This window comes from Panthera pardus, unplaced genomic scaffold (assembly GCF_024362965.1).
Source record: "Panthera pardus isolate Hobbes unplaced genomic scaffold, ASM2436296v1 HiC_scaffold_17, whole genome shotgun sequence".
NCBI classification, from domain to species: domain Eukaryota; kingdom Metazoa; phylum Chordata; class Mammalia; order Carnivora; family Felidae; genus Panthera; species Panthera pardus.
The window spans coordinates 142,863,746-142,880,684 of NW_026526732.1; the positions used below are offsets into that span (position 1 = coordinate 142,863,746).

The 16,939-nt window shown below is 37.8% G+C and overlaps 1 protein-coding gene across 5 annotated transcripts in view; it reads right to left on the reverse strand.

The window, feature by feature from the left end:
• Positions 1-16,939, reverse strand: part of DNAH8 (dynein axonemal heavy chain 8) — a 331,845-nt gene that overhangs the window by 204,818 nt on the left and 110,088 nt on the right. For all 5 annotated transcript variants that reach the window (XM_053905062.1, XM_053905060.1, XM_053905063.1 and 2 more), the window contains exons 29-34: positions 16,699-16,825; positions 14,092-14,327; positions 11,888-11,992; positions 6,442-6,555; positions 5,058-5,120; positions 694-794 (exon numbers count right to left, since the gene is read on the reverse strand). In XM_053905062.1, coding sequence (XP_053761037.1) covers positions 694-794; positions 5,058-5,120; positions 6,442-6,555; positions 11,888-11,992; positions 14,092-14,327; positions 16,699-16,825 — 746 coding nt within the window. The remainder of the gene's footprint in view (positions 1-693; positions 795-5,057; positions 5,121-6,441; positions 6,556-11,887; positions 11,993-14,091; positions 14,328-16,698; positions 16,826-16,939) is intronic.

A 16,939-nucleotide genomic window follows, 5' to 3' on the forward strand; every position in this document is an offset into this window, starting at 1 on the left:
CATCTGCAATTCTAACACAACTGGTCATCCAGTTAAACTTGGTGAATGACTGCTTGGAAAAAAAATACAAGCCATCTACCCTAAGGTAGTTGGAAGCATTAATTTATGGTCAGAAAATTTCTTATCTATTTTGCAAAGACATGTTAGAACTTTGATGAAATCAACATAAAGTTCTTTACTGAAAACATGATCCTAATAAGCTAAAGCCACTGTTCTAATTTTGAGTTTGAGGAAAGTTACACAAAATTCCCTTAAGATATACTTGCTTAATTCCTAGATCTACTTACTATTTAAAATCAGTTAAGCTCCTTGGCCTTCAATCCTGATGAATTCTATGTTTACTCAAAAGCGAAGAGCACTTAGCATAAATGCAATAAGAAGGGTTGGAAAGCCAAGGATGGCTATTCTTCTAAATTAAAAAAAAAAAATCCAAAATTGCAGTGCTTCTATAGGCTAAATATAGACCACAAATACCACAACTTTGGCAACCTATTTTCAACTCCTCAAGGACATTTCTGTTGTATATGGTGACCATGTATCCAGTGGGTCAGGAATAGCCAGGAATAAGGGGGATATTTAGGAGTGTTCTAGGGAAGGCTGTCTGCATGATAAAGGATTTAATGATGGCATGATTCTTCTAATGGACAGAATTTAATTATTTGCATGTAACACTTGTACAGTTTCTAAACCTACCTAGTTTTGTGTAAAACCTCATAATCAGTCACAGGCAATCCAAAAAGTTGTTCACCAGATGAATATGTAACAAACTTCCTCCACAGATCATCAAAATTGGCCTATAAGAAGATTTTTAAGTTGTAGCAAAATATAATTAATTCAGGCCCCATTAAGGTAGAATTTATTATACCTGGAATAAAAGCTACATTGAGGTTTGTTTAATAATATCTATGAAACAAGGATCTGTGAAGAAATTTATACTTCTGATACCAAGCTATCAGAAGAAAAGTTGACCACTTAATAAAATTAACTTTTAAGCATTTTAAAAGTATCCATTTTACATGAATTTTTTTTTCTTTAATAAATTAAGTGGTCCCTAGAAGACCTGGTTCTCAAGTTCCCATAAATATGTCTGAAAGTACTAAAACAGTATTTTAAATAACCTATAATTCAGGCTTTTTCACTAATTTAGACTTGTCATCTCTTCTACATGGTCCAAATGAGTGAGTATAATCCTTTCAACCCTGTTTTCTCTCCAAGCAATAGTGTATAAAAGTAAGGATTCCATTTTAATACCATTTGAAAGAATTCCAGCAATCTGAATCACCGAAGTTAATGCACATGCCCTTTGAACCAAAAGTGGAATCTCCTATACTTACAATGCTAAGTATTAATAGTGTTTAAAGCACCAAACCAAATAGAAATAACCCACCTGTGATGAGATATGTGTGTTCCACATAAAGGGTATAACATATCAATAGGGATCCCAAATTTCCAGCCCTGGAGAATGTCTGGCATCAGACCTCACAATACCCAGAGAGTGAATCAGATCTGACAGCTATGTTAGCTTCTTTTATTTCTTTTTTTTCCTTCAATTTTTTATTTAAATTCTAGTTAGTTAACATATAGTGTAGTATTGGTTTCAGGAGTAGAATTTAGTGATTCATCACTTACATATAACAGTGCTCATCACAAGTGCCTTCCTTAATACCCATCACCCATTTAGCCCATCCCCCATGCACCTCCTTCCATCCATCAATCCTCAGTTTGTTGTAAAGAATCTCTTATGGCTTGCTTCCCCTTCTCTCTGTCTCTCTGTCTCTCTGTCTCTCTCTCTTTCCCTTCCCATATGTTCATTTGTTTTGTTTCTTAAATTCCACAACATACTTTAAAGGAGCCAAATCAGGAAGGGGTGAAGACCTTGAAGGAACTCCAGTGAACTCTTAGTTCCTAGAAAGGGCCATATTTTGCATTTTTTACATTTGTTGGTGGTTAGTACAGTGGTTACTCAACAAATTTACTGACTAAAGTGTCCATGGGACAAGGTGAACCCAGAAAAGGAGAAACAAAAACTTTAAAGTTAGCATACTTTAAAATAATGACATTTAAAATCTTGTCTATGAGGTAAAGACTATTGATGGATGCCAGTCACTCACCCCTTTTCCACTCAGCTCCCAAATAATATAAAAAGACCCATAGCACCATCCAAATGGGGAGCAAAATAATCAGCTTTGTCAGCAGACCAACGGAGTGCCCAGTAACTCCAGAAATCAGAGTAAAATTGCGTCAGAGAACACCACTGCACCCTGAGGCCCCACATGAGGCTCCTGCTTCTTCCCACAATCCAGATCTTGGCACCTGCTTCTCTTGGGGGTTGGGAGATGAAAGGGCACCTGCTTTTGAGGAGAGTTGGGTCACATGTTCAGCCAGATGCATGGCGAACAGCCTGCTTACCTCACACCCTCAAAAACATGCAGAATAGAAGGAGCAAGATGGCAAGAGATGGGCCCTTCAATGTCTTTTCAATGAAGTGGCCACACCTCTGGTAAAAGGGTGACCCATTAAAGTCCCAGTTGCTAACCAATAAATTGGTAACTCCTGATGGAAAGACAAGGAGGTGGGTCTACCTTCAAAATACACCAAGCCTCCAACTTCTCATCAACTCCAATGCCACCAGGCTGGTCCAAGTTACTGTCATCCTGTCCTGGACTATTTCAATAGCCTCCTAGTTACTCTCCCTGCTTCTACCCTTGACTGTCAATAATGTACTCTCAACACTTGTAGCTAGAGCGAGTCACTGAAAATATAAGTAAGTTGATGTCATATTTGCTTATACTCAGGACCTTTGCACCTGTTCATCCTTCTGCCTGGAAAGCTGCTCTTCCAGATACCTGCTGGGTCTGTTCCCTCATTTCTCTAGGTCTCCACTCAAATGTCACCTTTTCAAGGATGGTTTCTCTGGAGACCTTCCACTTTATGCGCACACAGCCCAGCATGTTATTCCCCTTCCCTGCTTTAATTTTTTCCCTTGGCACTTATCACCATCGAACATTACTATCTATTTTCATCCTCCCTCTTGCTTTTATTGCTGAGGGGTTCTGCTTGGCTCAGCTGGCAGCCACCAGGTAAGCAGATCAATCTTGGTCCTGGCTCCTCCAGAGAGGCAGGCCTTTCCCCCAGGGCCCTGGGGACTTCAGGTAGCAAAGGATCAGAGCCTCCTCCAGTGTCCAGCATAAAGTGCTGGCAAGGGTGATAGATAGGGGGATCTGGTTTTAGTCCAAGAGTGACCATTATTGTCCTAAGGACAAAAGAACCCAAACAATATCAAGGGACTATGACTTTTTGTCTGAGGACATCATATTCAATGAAAGGCTGCATTCCATGAAAACCCTGGCCAGCACAGACAGCCTACCTTATAGAAAACCACCAGAGTTACTGGGCTGGACCTACCCCTCTGGAGCCAGGCAGCACACACAGTGGGTTCTGTGACAGCTGATTTCATCTACTTTGCACAAGTTTATTCCTCTAGGGTCAGCTGCAATTCCCGGTTGCTTGAAGGATCCTGGAGAAACACTTTTCTTATCTGGGTCTGGATTTTCCATTTAAACCACTCAAATCAAGGGAGATACTTGAAAATTCGATACCACATGAGAAATTCTACTTGGTTCTGATGGAAAAAGCCTGAAGTGCCCCTCTCATGAGAACCTGCAACTGGAGAGATCCCATTCAACTTGACTGAACCCTTTTTACTGCAAGTGCATCTGGTTGGTCTCAATCTTTACTATTTCTTGCTTGTATTACTGAAACTGCCATCGGTCTGACCACCCTCCCTCCAAAACATTCTCCACACTAATGCCAGAGAAGTCTTTTAAACACACAACTGTTCTAAAAATTCAAATCTGAACAGATCATTCCCTGTTTAGAGCCCTCCAGCCCCTAGGATAGGCTACACGCTCCTTATCATAGCCTCCAAGGCTCTCTAGGGATTTCTGCCCACTGTGCTGCCTATCCCTCATCCCTATGCTCTCTGCCCAATGCACCCCACACTTCACTCTCTCATCTCCCCTAGATCTCCCTGCTTATGTCTTCATTTCTGGGAGGTACAAATTCTGTCTAATTTGTTTTCCCTCCTGTTACCCCTGGCTAATTCTCATTAATCCTTCAAGATGCAGCTTAGATGGCTCCTCTTCCAGGAAGCCTTTTCTGGCTGCCCCATCAGCTCCCATTGGTCTGTTTCCATTAACACTGGTTCTCACACCTAGATCACAATGCTCACCACATGGTTTTGCAATTACAATCTATCCAGCTGTCTGTCTCCCTACCAGATTTTAGCAGTTTAGAAGAAAGAACCATTTCTTAATCACCTTTCTATTGACCAAGACACACAGCAGGTATCTGATAAATATTTTTTCATGACTACAAGTGCAGGTGGGATAGGGAACATAAAGAGAACATATAGTACAGCCACTACAGAAAACAGGATAGAGATTAGAAACAAAGAGGAGAATTTCCAGATAATCCTAGGGGCTGGCTTACATAGGAATCCATGAATCCACAAAACATTAACCTAAATGGGTGTGTGGTTTTTCTCTAGATGTGCTCAGCACTCTGGGCATAGAAAAAGAGGGTAAATGGTTGGCCTGACCCAGTAAGCATTGTCCAAGGTAGGGCAAATGAAGTGGGAATTTTAAAGTCATGGATACAGAAGGAAGAAAAATAATGGATACAGAGAGAAGACAAGGAAACTTTTTGTCAATATTTTAAATTTGATATATTTTATTATTTTCATACATTTTATTATTCTATGAATTTTTACCATTAACACACAAACAAGATGTTTGGAACGAGAATGAGGTATAAGCTTAAGTTCAAAATCAAAATCTTATTCTCTAAAAATACAGAGAGAGATTCTGTGGAGAAGAGCATGAAGGGATATAAGAAAAGGAATCAATTACATTATTTAGCAGACTAGAATACAATTAAAATCTGTATGCACTTTAAACATTAACCTTTCCTCTGTAAGACAGAACACATACATTTTTCCCTAAAATTATTTTAAAGACTAACAACACATTTTCTATATGCAGAAAATGAAATTTTACCTGAAATATCTGTAGCCTGTTGCTAGCTTCTTGGGGTGGTATATTTGGAACCATGGGTCCTTCCTGTAATGAATAATATAATCTCCATTTAAATTCTTAATCACATGCATTTATCAATTTATTGAGTTTACCTATTATTTCCTTTTAAATCAATAAACATTATTTTTAATTGAAATGGTCAAATTTTGCCCCATAGATGAAGCTTTCATTTAGTTTTTGTAACAGCCTTACTGAGATATAATTCACATATCATACAATCTCTCACTGAAAACAGACAACTTGATGACTTTTACTATATTCACAAAGTTGTATAACCATGACCATTGTCAATTTTAGAATATTCACATCACTCCAACTGCCATTCATTTCTAAAGGAGCATGACATAGCTAACAAAAAATGTGACAAAATTACACCCTGCATGAAGCTTCTACCACTAGAGCTCTGTCTCATTTCATTTATGATTGTAAACGATGATGCTGTGGTTACTCATTAGAATAACTGATCTAGAGTTCCGACAACAGCCTCCTTTCACCGATGGTTCAGCCCAATATGGAAACAGAGAAGCATGTAAGTGGAACACTTGGAAGAAGCCAAAGGCAGTCTCTGGTGGCCATCATCCAGAAAACAGTTGCAAAAAGGACCCCAGATGATCTATACAACCATGAATACTATGGATATGCTAAATAATAGACTAGATTCCCAGTATAATAGAATACGAGGGCCATAAAATGTTAACAAATCCAACTAAAAGAGGCAAGTTCAGCACATGTAAAAAAAGAAGAAGGCATTTATGATTATTATTAAGGGCTTAAAATTATCTTATGAATCCAGACTCACTGTGACCACTAAAAGAAAGTAGCACATGTTAGGGAATATATCCAACTTTTGAGTTTAACTTCAAAGAGGTGGATTGTTATTGGTCATGATACTAGGCTAAATAGTCTGTGGGACTGAGCAAGTGTGACATTGATTATTTATTTTCAATGACTCTGTTGGTTCTGTAGTAAAAAAAAAAAAAAAAAAGATCAGTTGCATAACGCCCTGGTATTATGGTATTTATAGTCTCTTGCAACCTTCCAACAACAGTATTCCATTTCCAACTATGAGCATTCTGGCCTGAGAAAGGACAAGAACAGACCTTTTGGTTCCTTCTACAATCTCAAAAGCTGTTGCTCCTTTTAACAGTTATATCTTCTTTCTTCCTCTATAAAACAAACTTAAAGGACTAGCTATCTCCTGTTTTTCAGATAGCTGCAAATATGCAAGTACAGCCTTTTATATACAATGTGCAAATCACAGTGTATTTCTCAAGACTCATCACTGTCATCGCATATAACACTCCACAGAACATTTTAACCCACAGTATGCAAATACTTGGATTACCATCTCATACGCTTCTGTGAAGTTCATTACATCCTCACGAAAAACTTCCACGGCCTCAAGAAGATTACTTTTAAACTTTGGCTGCACTTGAACTAGTTCATCTTGCACAGAAACCTAGAATAAGAAAGAATACTCAACGTGAGATGTATTTAAATGAAAATGTATTTAAATGTATTTAAATGAAAGCCCTAATTCTATTCCAGCAAGTCTGTTATCCTGCAGATGCCCAGGGATGAACAAGGATGTCTCTGCCATGTTGTTTAAAAGACAAAAACAAAAACAAAAGAGAAATAAATAACCCAAATCCACCAACAGGTGACACAAATAATTCTAGTTCATGACCTAAGAGGCAAAGCCAGCTTCTGTAACTGCGGTTAGGAAAAAGTTTTCTGGCTGATCCAGTCCAGGCCATCACTGTGGCCAGGGGGACAGCTACTGCTTTAGGCCCAATCTGGGTCACATGCTGGCTCTGGGGCCAGGTGAAGACCTGGGATTAATAACCTCTAGGGGGCGCCTGGGTGGCGCAGTCGGTTAAGCGTCCGACTTCAGCCAGGTCACGATCTCGCGGTCTGTGAGTTCGAGCCCCGCGTCAGGCTCTGGGCTGATGGCTCGGAGCCTGGAGCCTGTTTCCGATTCTGTGTCTCCCTCTCTCTGCCCCTCCCCCGTTCATGCTCTCTCTCTCTCTGTCCCAAAAATAAATAAAAAACGTTGAAAAAAAAAATTTAAATAACCTCTAGTAGGTTCCCATGGTTGTAGTGGTTGGAACAGTCACCTAAAAGAAAGTGATATTACTCTGGGTATTTAAAAAAAAGGGGGGGAATGCCCTCTATAATACTCTTCAAAGTTTCTGCTTAAACCTTCAATCATAATAGCTATCACTTAATTCATACTACCTGCCATGCTTTTTACATAAGTTAACCCATTTAACCCTCACAACAACCCTGTGTGGTAAGTGCTGATATTATACTCATTTTACAGGTGAGAAAACTGAGGCACAGATACACTAAATAACCTCCCAAAGACTCCAGCATCAGTAGAGGCAAGGTCAAGATTCAAAACCTGGCAGTGTGGTTCCAGGGCTCCTGCTCTTAACTGTTCTGGACAACAGCATCTGCCTAGGCTACTTTAAGATTATGCATGATTGTAGTAATAGGATGGGTCACTAGGCTTAACACTAACAGTTAAAGAGGTAGAACAACCTGAGTGAATCTTTCCCATTGAACAATAACAGAAAGTTGAGCTTCACTAAATCTCAGTGGAGGGTTCTCCCTTTCCTTCCCAAGATGCACTTCTCTGACTAAATCATCAATCATTTTTAAAAAATAAGTGATTAGTCAATACTAAACATGAATTTAGATAAATATGAGTATTGAAAAAGCATTTTATACACATTACATCAAGGGAGCCTCATAACCACACGTAAAAAAATTCCTAATATGTTCCTGAATGATCACATGAAGAAATTGAGAAAGAAGGGTTATTAACTTGCATAAGGTCACCTAATTGGCTGGTGGCAGAGCTGGAATCACGAGTCATGGCCCCAATTTGAGCTCTGTATTCTTGCAACTCTGTCTTGCTTCAATCTCAGGGACAAATCTCTCCATAAATAAGGAATTTTAATCCAATGTTTAATTAACATTCAATAAAAATTTTCACTATAATTAAAGAATCTGGACCCACCCTTCAAGTTCATTTTTAATGTTTAACTGTGTAAATGTTTACCAACTTCAAAAGTGCTTAGAGAGAAATATGTAGCTATAAATACCTGCATTAAAAGAAAAAAATCTCAAATCAGTAACCTAACCATCCACCTTAACAAACCAGGCAAAGAAGAACAAACTAAATGCAAAACAAGCAGAAGGAAATAATAAAAATTACAGCACAGATAAATGATACAGAGAATAGGAAAACAATAGAGAAAATCAACAAACTAAAAGTTTCTTCTTTGAAAAGATCAACAGAATTGACAAACCTTTACCTAGACTAACCAAGAATAAAGGAGAAAAATTACTCAAATTAACTAAAATTAAAAATGGAAGAGGGATATCACTACCTACTTTACAGAAATACATGGAATTATAAGAACACAATAAATAGAGTGAATTGGGACCCTATGGGGTAGGAGAAAATATTTGTAAATCATATACCTGATATGGAGTTAATATCCAGAATATATAGAGAATTCCTACAACTCAACAACAACAACAAAAACCACAAACAACTCAATTCTAAAATAGGCAAAGGACTTGACTAGACTTTTTCCCAAAGACAATATACAAATGGCCAGCAAGCATATAAAAAGATGATCAATGTTCTGTATCACAAGGGAAGTGCAAATCAAAACCACAATGACATACCACCTCACCCATTAGGATGCCCACTGTCAAGGAAACAGAACATAACAAGTGCTGACAAGGATGTGAAGAAATTGGAACCTTTTTGCACTGTTGGTGGGAATGTAAAACAGTGCAGCTGATATGGAAAACAGTAGAGTGGATCTCAAAAACTTAAAAATGGAAAGGATATGATACAGCATTTCTATTCCTGGATATCTATACAAAAGAATTAAAAGTGGGGTCTCAAAAAGATATCTGCACTTTCATGTTCATGGCAGCATTATTCACAATGGCCAAAAGATGGAAGCAATCCAAGTGTCCACTGAGAGATGAATGAATAAACAAAATGTGGCATATACACATAATGGAATATTAGTCCGACTTGAAAAGGAAGGAAATCCTGACACATGTTACAACATGGATGAACCTTGAGGACATTATGCTAACTGAAATAAGCCAGTCACAAAAAGATTGCATGATTCTACTTGTATGAGGTACCAAAAGTAGTCAAACTTATAGAGGCAGAAAGCAGAATGGTGGTTGCCAGGGACTGGGGAAACAGAGAAATGAATTAGTATGTAATACATATAGAATTTAAGTTTTGTAAGATGAAAAATTTCTGAAGATTGGTTGCACAACAATGTGAATATACTTAACACTACTAACTACACTTAAAAATAGTTAAGATGTGAAACATTATGTGTATTTTACCATTATTTAAAAAGAAAAACCTTGCACTTGGCTACAATAATCAAGTCATTAGGTTACAGGCATAAGGGTAGACATATGAAGCAACAGAATAGAATTGATAGTCCAGAAATAACTCCTTACTTTTATGGTCAACTGATTTCAACAAGCGTGCCAAGGCAATTCATTGGTGAAAGAACAGTCTTTTCAACAAATGGTGCTGAGACAACTGGATACCCACATGCTTTTGCATGAAGTTGAACCCTTAACTACACCATATATAAGAATTAACTCAATGTATCAGAAACCTAAATGTAAGGGCTAAAATTCTAAAATTCACATAAGAAAACATAGTAGTAAATCTTCATGATCCTGGATTTGGCAAAGGTTTTCTAGACATGATACTAAAACACAAGCAACAACAACAACAAATAGATAAATTGGACTTTATTAAAAATTAAGTCAAAATTTAAAAAATTTGTGATTCAAATTCAGAGACAGAATGTAGAATGGTGGTTACCAGGGTTTGAGGGGAAGGGAGAATGTAGAGTTACTATTTAATAGGCATAGAGTTTCAGATTTACAACATGAAAGGAATTATAGGGATATAGTGTAATGGCTGCACAACAATGTGAATGTCTTTAATACCACTGAACTGTGCTCTTAAAAATGATTAACATGGTAAATTTCATGTTATGTGTCTTTTAATGTGGAAAAAAAAACAAAAAGAAAGAAAAAAAGGACACTGTCAAGATACTGAAAAGATATCTTCTTTATCCATTCATCAGTTGATGGACACTTGGGCTATTTCCATAATTTAGCTATTGTAGATAATGCTGCTATAAATATTGGGGTGCATGTATCCCTTTGAATTAGTCCTTTGGGTAAATATCTAATAGTGCAAATGCTGAATCATAGAGTAGTTCCATTTTTAACTTTTTTGAGGAACCTCCATACTGTCTTCCACAGTGGCTACACAGTTTGCATTGTCAACAACAGTGCAAGAGGGTTCCCCTTTCTCCACATCCTTGCCAACACCTGTTGTTTCTTGTGTTGTTAATTTTAGCCAGTCTGACAGGCGTTAGGTGCTATCTCATTGTAGTTTTGATTTGCATTTCCCTGACAACATGGATGGGGCTGAAATAAGTCAGTCAAAGAAAGACATACACCATATGATTTCACCCATATGTGGAATTTAAGAAACAAAACAAATGAGCAAAGGGGAAGACAGAGATTGAGAGAGACAGAGAGAGTGAGAGACAGACAGAAAGACAGACAGACAGAAGCAAACCAAGAAACAGACTCTTAAAGACAGAAAACAAATTGATGGTTACCAGAGGGGAGGTTGGTGGGGGATGGGTTAAACAGGTGACTGAGATTAAGGAGTGCACTTGTTGTGATGAGCACTGGGTGTTCAATGGGAAGTACTGGCTCACTACATTGTACATCTATATCTAATATTACATTATGCCTTAACTAGCTGGAATTCAAGCAAAAACTTGAAAAATATAAAGAAAAAAAAGAAAATGAAATTGAAAATTCAACCCACAGAATGATAGAAAATATTTGCAAATCCTTTGATATAGGACTTATATCCAAAATATATAAAGAACTCTTACAACTCAAAAATAAAAAGACAACTCATTTTTTTAAAAAAAGCAAAGTATTGGGGCGCCTGGGTGGCTCAGTCAGTTGAGCGTCTGACTTCGGCTCAGGTCATGATTTCACGGTTCATGAGTTCGAGCCCCGCATCTGGCTCGCTGCTGTAAGTGCAGAGCCTGCTTCAGACCCTCTATCCTCCCCTCTCTCTACCCCTCCCCAGCTCATTCTTGCTCTCTCTTTCTCAAAAATAAATAAACATTAATAAATAAATAAATAAATAAATAAATAAATAGCAAAGTATTTAAGTTCATATTTCTCCAGACAAGATGGATGAATGGCCAATAAGTATATGATGCTCAACATCATTAGACACTAGGCAAATAAAGTCATGGTACATAGGACAACATGGATAAACTTCAAAACATTATGCTAAATGAAAGAAGCCAGTCACAAAAGGCTACATATTGTATGATTCCATCTATATTAATGTCCAGAAAAGACAAATCCATAGAGACAAAAAAGTAAATTTGTGGTTGCTAGTGACTGGGGTAAGAGGAAGAAGAAGTGGTTGCTAGTGAGTATGGGGTTTCTCTTGGGAATATGAAAATGTCCTAAAAGTAGATAATAATGGTGGTTATGTGACTCTATGAATATACTAAAAATCACTTTTCATATACTTTGAAATAGTAAATTTTATGGTATGTAAATTATATCTCAATAAAGCTCTTAAAATATATATATTTAAGCTTTAAAATGTATGAAAAAAAACTTTTCTAGAGATAGGGACTTCTAAAAAAAATAAGAATTAAATTTGTACTTACAGCTTTGCTCTGCAATCTGTTGAAAGAGTATCTCAAGGTGTCAACTGCTTCTGATTCTTCTTTGGTTACTTCAACTTCAAATCTGTTTAAAATAGCATAGGCTTCCTGGAGAGTGGGAGTAGAGTTCAGAAACATCACAAGGAAAGCAATTGACAAATGATTTAGATTTCTTCAAAAACACATTCCTATTCTCCCCATTCTTAGAAGAAGACAGTACATTCCAGAAGAGTGGTTCCTAAATTAAACGTGTATAAAAATTGCCTCTAGATTCTAACTGATACCAGATATTTACTCTAGATCCTCGGTCCTGAAATCTGCATTTAATAAGCACCTAAGTGATTCTGATAGAGATGTGGGCAGATCCTAGTATTTCTAGGAAATACTATCCTAGAAAATGTCCCTAGAATCATTTTCTGCCTCTCTCTCCTCCTTGATCTTGTGCAACACCATGCAAGATATCTTCTCATTACTCTATTCAAATAAGAGCTGGCTATGTAAAAAATAGAATGAAACAATGATATGGGAGATATTCTGAAGAAAGGAGACTTGAATGACCAGAGGAATGGACTGGCAAATGGATTTACTAAAAGAATTTATGCTGAAGAATAAAGTTTCTGTAGTCAAGAAAAAATGATATGATAATTTGTTAAATCTTGAGGAATGGATGGTCAGGCATCAAAAATTCCCAAACACTAAGATTTAAAGAGGTATTAAAGATATGAAGTGCATTAGCTACCAGAGAGTATAAACACTAAATGGTTTTTAGAAGGCAATACTCGACTATGAGCACTGGCATACCAAACAGAGGCAGTGAGAATGCCAATGTCGCAGGTATTTGGGGAATAAGGGAGAATGTTCCTTACAGAATTTGAATTTAAATTTAAATTTAGATTTAATTTAGAGAATTTTTTTTAAAAGAGTCATAAAATAAACTAAGACTCTGATTTTTATTATCAGTATGAGCCAGGAATTTAAATATGAGTCATAAAATACTTGTAGTACACAAAATAATGGCCTCTCCAGTGTTGTCTGCATCCTAATCTCCACAACCTATGACTATGTTACTTTACACGGCAAAAGGAAATTTGCAGGTGTGATTATGTTTAAAAAACTTGAGATGGGCAGATTATGCTGGATAAACTGGGTGGGCCCCATGTAATCACAAAGGTCCATATAAGGGAAAGAGGGAGGCCAGAGAGTAGAATCAGAGATGTGAAGCTGAAGCAGGGGCAGGAGTGACACCACTGCTGGAAGGGGCTGTGAGCCAAGGAATAGAGGTGGCCTCTAGGAGCTAGAAAAGGCAAGGAATGGAATCCCCCCTCCCTAAGAGCCTCCAGAAAGAATACAGCTCTGCTGACATCTTGATTTTAGCCCCATAAAATCCATTTTCAGACTTAGGATCTGTAGAACTATAAAATAATACATTTATGTTGTTTTAAGCCATTAAGTTTATGGTAATTTGTTATAGCTACAGTAGGAAACTAATACAGTACTCTACCCTAAAAATATTTCTGATCTTAGTTCCAACAGTTTACTATTGAGCCTAAGTGTACTGCTCCCACCATGCTGCCCTGAGTATGCCATTGATCAGGAGTGAGACCTGTAAGTGGTTTCTAAAGAAAGCTAAAGATATTTGGGGAACTTGGCTACCATGTCAGGACTGATATGAAAGCACAAAACCATTCATTTCTGTAAAATGTTGGTGTTACCATAAAAAACTGAACACTGTCTAGACCAATTCAGCATTATTAAATATCAGTATTCCTTTGTATACTGTTCACTGTTGATAATTGTCAAAATCCCTCCAACGACATCAAATCAGAAAGGAGAAAGAGGCAGACTATGCCATAAAATAGATGAAGTATGTTAACAGGATCAATTTTCGTGTGTGTGTGTGTGTATGTGTGTGTGTTTGTGTCTTTTTAAATTTTTTAATAATTTTTTAAATGTTTACTTATTTTTGAGACAGATAGGGAGACAGAGTGCGAGCAGGGGAGGGGCAGAGAGAGGGAGACACAGGATCCAAAGCAGGCTCCATGCTTTGAGCTGTCAGCACAGAGTCTGATACAAGTCTCGAACTCACAAGCCACAAGATCATGACCTGAGCTGAAGTCGGACACTTAACCAACTGAGCCCCTCAGGTACCCCTCTCTCTTTTTTTGAAAAGCATCTCAAGAAAGAAAAAAAATGCAATCATTTCTTACTTCAATTGGTCCCAAAGTCATGTCCATTTGAATTTCATTATCACGGATACATGCTAAGGCTTCCATTGCAAATCTGACATCATCTAAATCACGGATAGGTCTAGATAACTTTTTCAAGTATTCATTGATGAATGCTATCATGTCTGACATTTTCTTTTTGTATTCTTCATTCAAATATCGACAGAGTAACATCTTCCATGCTTTAGCCTCAATTGATAAGGCCAATTTCATTGGCCCTGGAGAAGAGGAAAAAAGATCAGAATACAACTGACATACTGAAACTATTTACTTCATGTCTAATCTGAGCATCCATCACTGTACTGCCCTATTTGATGATCACTAGAGACATGTGGTTACTGAACACTTGAAATGTAGTCTAAATTAAATGTGCTATAAAGTTACTACATTTTGAAGATGCAATTCCTCTCCCTATAGAGTATGTTAAGCTGTACATGAGAAGGACACTAGAGTCTATGGAGAGGAATTTTCGAAATTAGTTCTAGCACTGCCCAAGGTGAACTTTGCTCTGTTTCTGGTCATCCAGTTAGCAGCCCTCATTCAGTCCTCCATATTCTTCTAGGTAACCCCAAAAAGTGGAGTGTAATATATTCTTTTGTCTGCCAAACTTGTCCTCGTTTTCCCATTATTCCACTCTCTACCTCATCCACATATTAGAGAATGTGTATAACCTGACCTTGTACCTGGGCCTGATTGTCCCAGTCAATCCTGACCTTTTATCTGACATTCAGAATCCCTTTCTTGTTTGGAATGAGACTTGAGGGGGAACCATGTGGTCTGGGAAGCAGAAAAAGTCATGCACAGAGGGAAGAAGAAATGAGAGGCAGAGAGAGTGGATTTCCTCAGCTTCCTGTACTGTCCCCGGTTCTGGTTCATACCTAAGGCCCAGTTGCCTCTTGGATTCTGGGATATACAGTTTTCTCATAAAAAAGCTCAGACAGGTTTCTGTTCCTTGAAAACAAAGCAGTTCTAAAGTCAACTCTATTTTAACAATCCTCACACATTCCTCTTTTCCTCTCTTGGTATCTCTCAAACCCCCAGCCCTGCCATGCTTGAAACATGATCGCTTCCCCTGCAATTCCCAACAGACTGAGAGAACTAGGGATCTGAGGAGACAGCAGCCTGAAAAGAGACGCACAGTCAACCTGTGGGTTGAAGCTGTGAGATCTTATCTCATGAGGTCTGCACCTCATGGACCTCTCTTCTCCTTTTCCTCAGGCCCCAAGCATTCAGCCCTCCTTCCCCTTTCTTCAGAACTGTTGCCACCTATTCCATTTTTCAGTTTCCTTTCTCAAAAATCAAGCCACCAGCCAACTCTCACACTGCACTAGAGTTGATTTGTGTATGAGGAATCACAGCACTAACCACTATGAGAAAACAAATGGGAAGTTTAAATGATAGTAATAACAATAGGCAAATTAATTTTCCAAAAGTCTACAGTTCTTGGAATGATTGCCCCTGAGGTATAGTTTCTGGTTTCTAACTGAATATCCCCTCCAAGTGCTTGTGATTCTTCCCCAAATTAAATACCTTCTTGATAGATATAATAATAGCATTTAATATTTATTGAACTCAACTACTTGTCAAGTACTATGTCAAGTGTCTCATATAAAGTAGTTCATGAGGCGGGCACTGTCATTATCATCAGCAGAAGAGAAGGCAGTCAAAGAGGTCAGGTAACCTTGATAGTCAAATTTGAGAGTCAGTTACACTTACTCCTTAAGGATAGACCTGCAAATCTACTTACAATGGATAGTTGTTGTAAAATAGGTCATTCAAATATCTCCTGAGAATAAAATCTTCTCACAAACTTCAAGCAAGATTGATTGTATCTCTGTAACCATGGCAATAAGGAGCCACCACAACCCAGTTTTAAACCCAAATCGCAGACCAACAGACCTCAATTCCCATGCTTTTGCCAACCAATCAGCACCAGCCCCTCACTTCTGAATGTCAACCAATCAGAAAGAACATATTCAATAAGCCCACCTCTGAGCACCAACCCATCAACAACAGTCTCACCTGAGTAAGCATCCTTCTACAGGTGATGTTAACCTATCTACACCCATAGTGCTTGAGCTCCATGCCGCCCAGACACCCTATATGAGATGGGGCAGTGTGCTCTGTGGAGAACACTGTGCCTGAGCAGCACAGCTCTCCCTTAGTCTTGTAGTCAGTAAAATTAGCTTGGGTTTTGTATTTCAGATATTGAATGGCTGTCTCATCATCCTGTGATATTCTAATCCCAAGTGGATTAGCTTCTCAGGAAACCTCAAACTGTCTGACTCCTTCCTATCTCATGTATACAACTCCCTCCTCATAGTAACCCCAAAAAGTGTTTCACGTGTAGTTTAGTTGTTTGCCAATTGAGGACTTGGGCAGTGTATTGATTGTATTAAGCCACCCTTGTATATTATGTACAAAGAATATATAATAATATATTATATAGCATACATATTATATATAACATATATGCATGTATATATGTATACCATATATGTATATGAAAGGTAGCTTAGTAACTGCTTTCTACATAACGTAACATTTCATATGAAAATACAGACACTTTACATCACATTTTAAAAATACCTGTATGCAGTTCAAGTGCTCCTACAACAACAATAGGCTTCAACTCATCAATCTCCTGTTCAAAAGTAGCAAAGTGTAGAATTTCTGATCTGATTTCAGTCAGAGAGGGGTTGTTAGCCAAAAACTCCTGTAGTAAGGAAACAGGAAACAATGTTTTCTTTAACTTTTGGACAGTATAAATTTCACACTGCTTTTTCTTTTTTTTTCTTTTTCTTTCTTTTTTTTTTCCTTATATATTTTT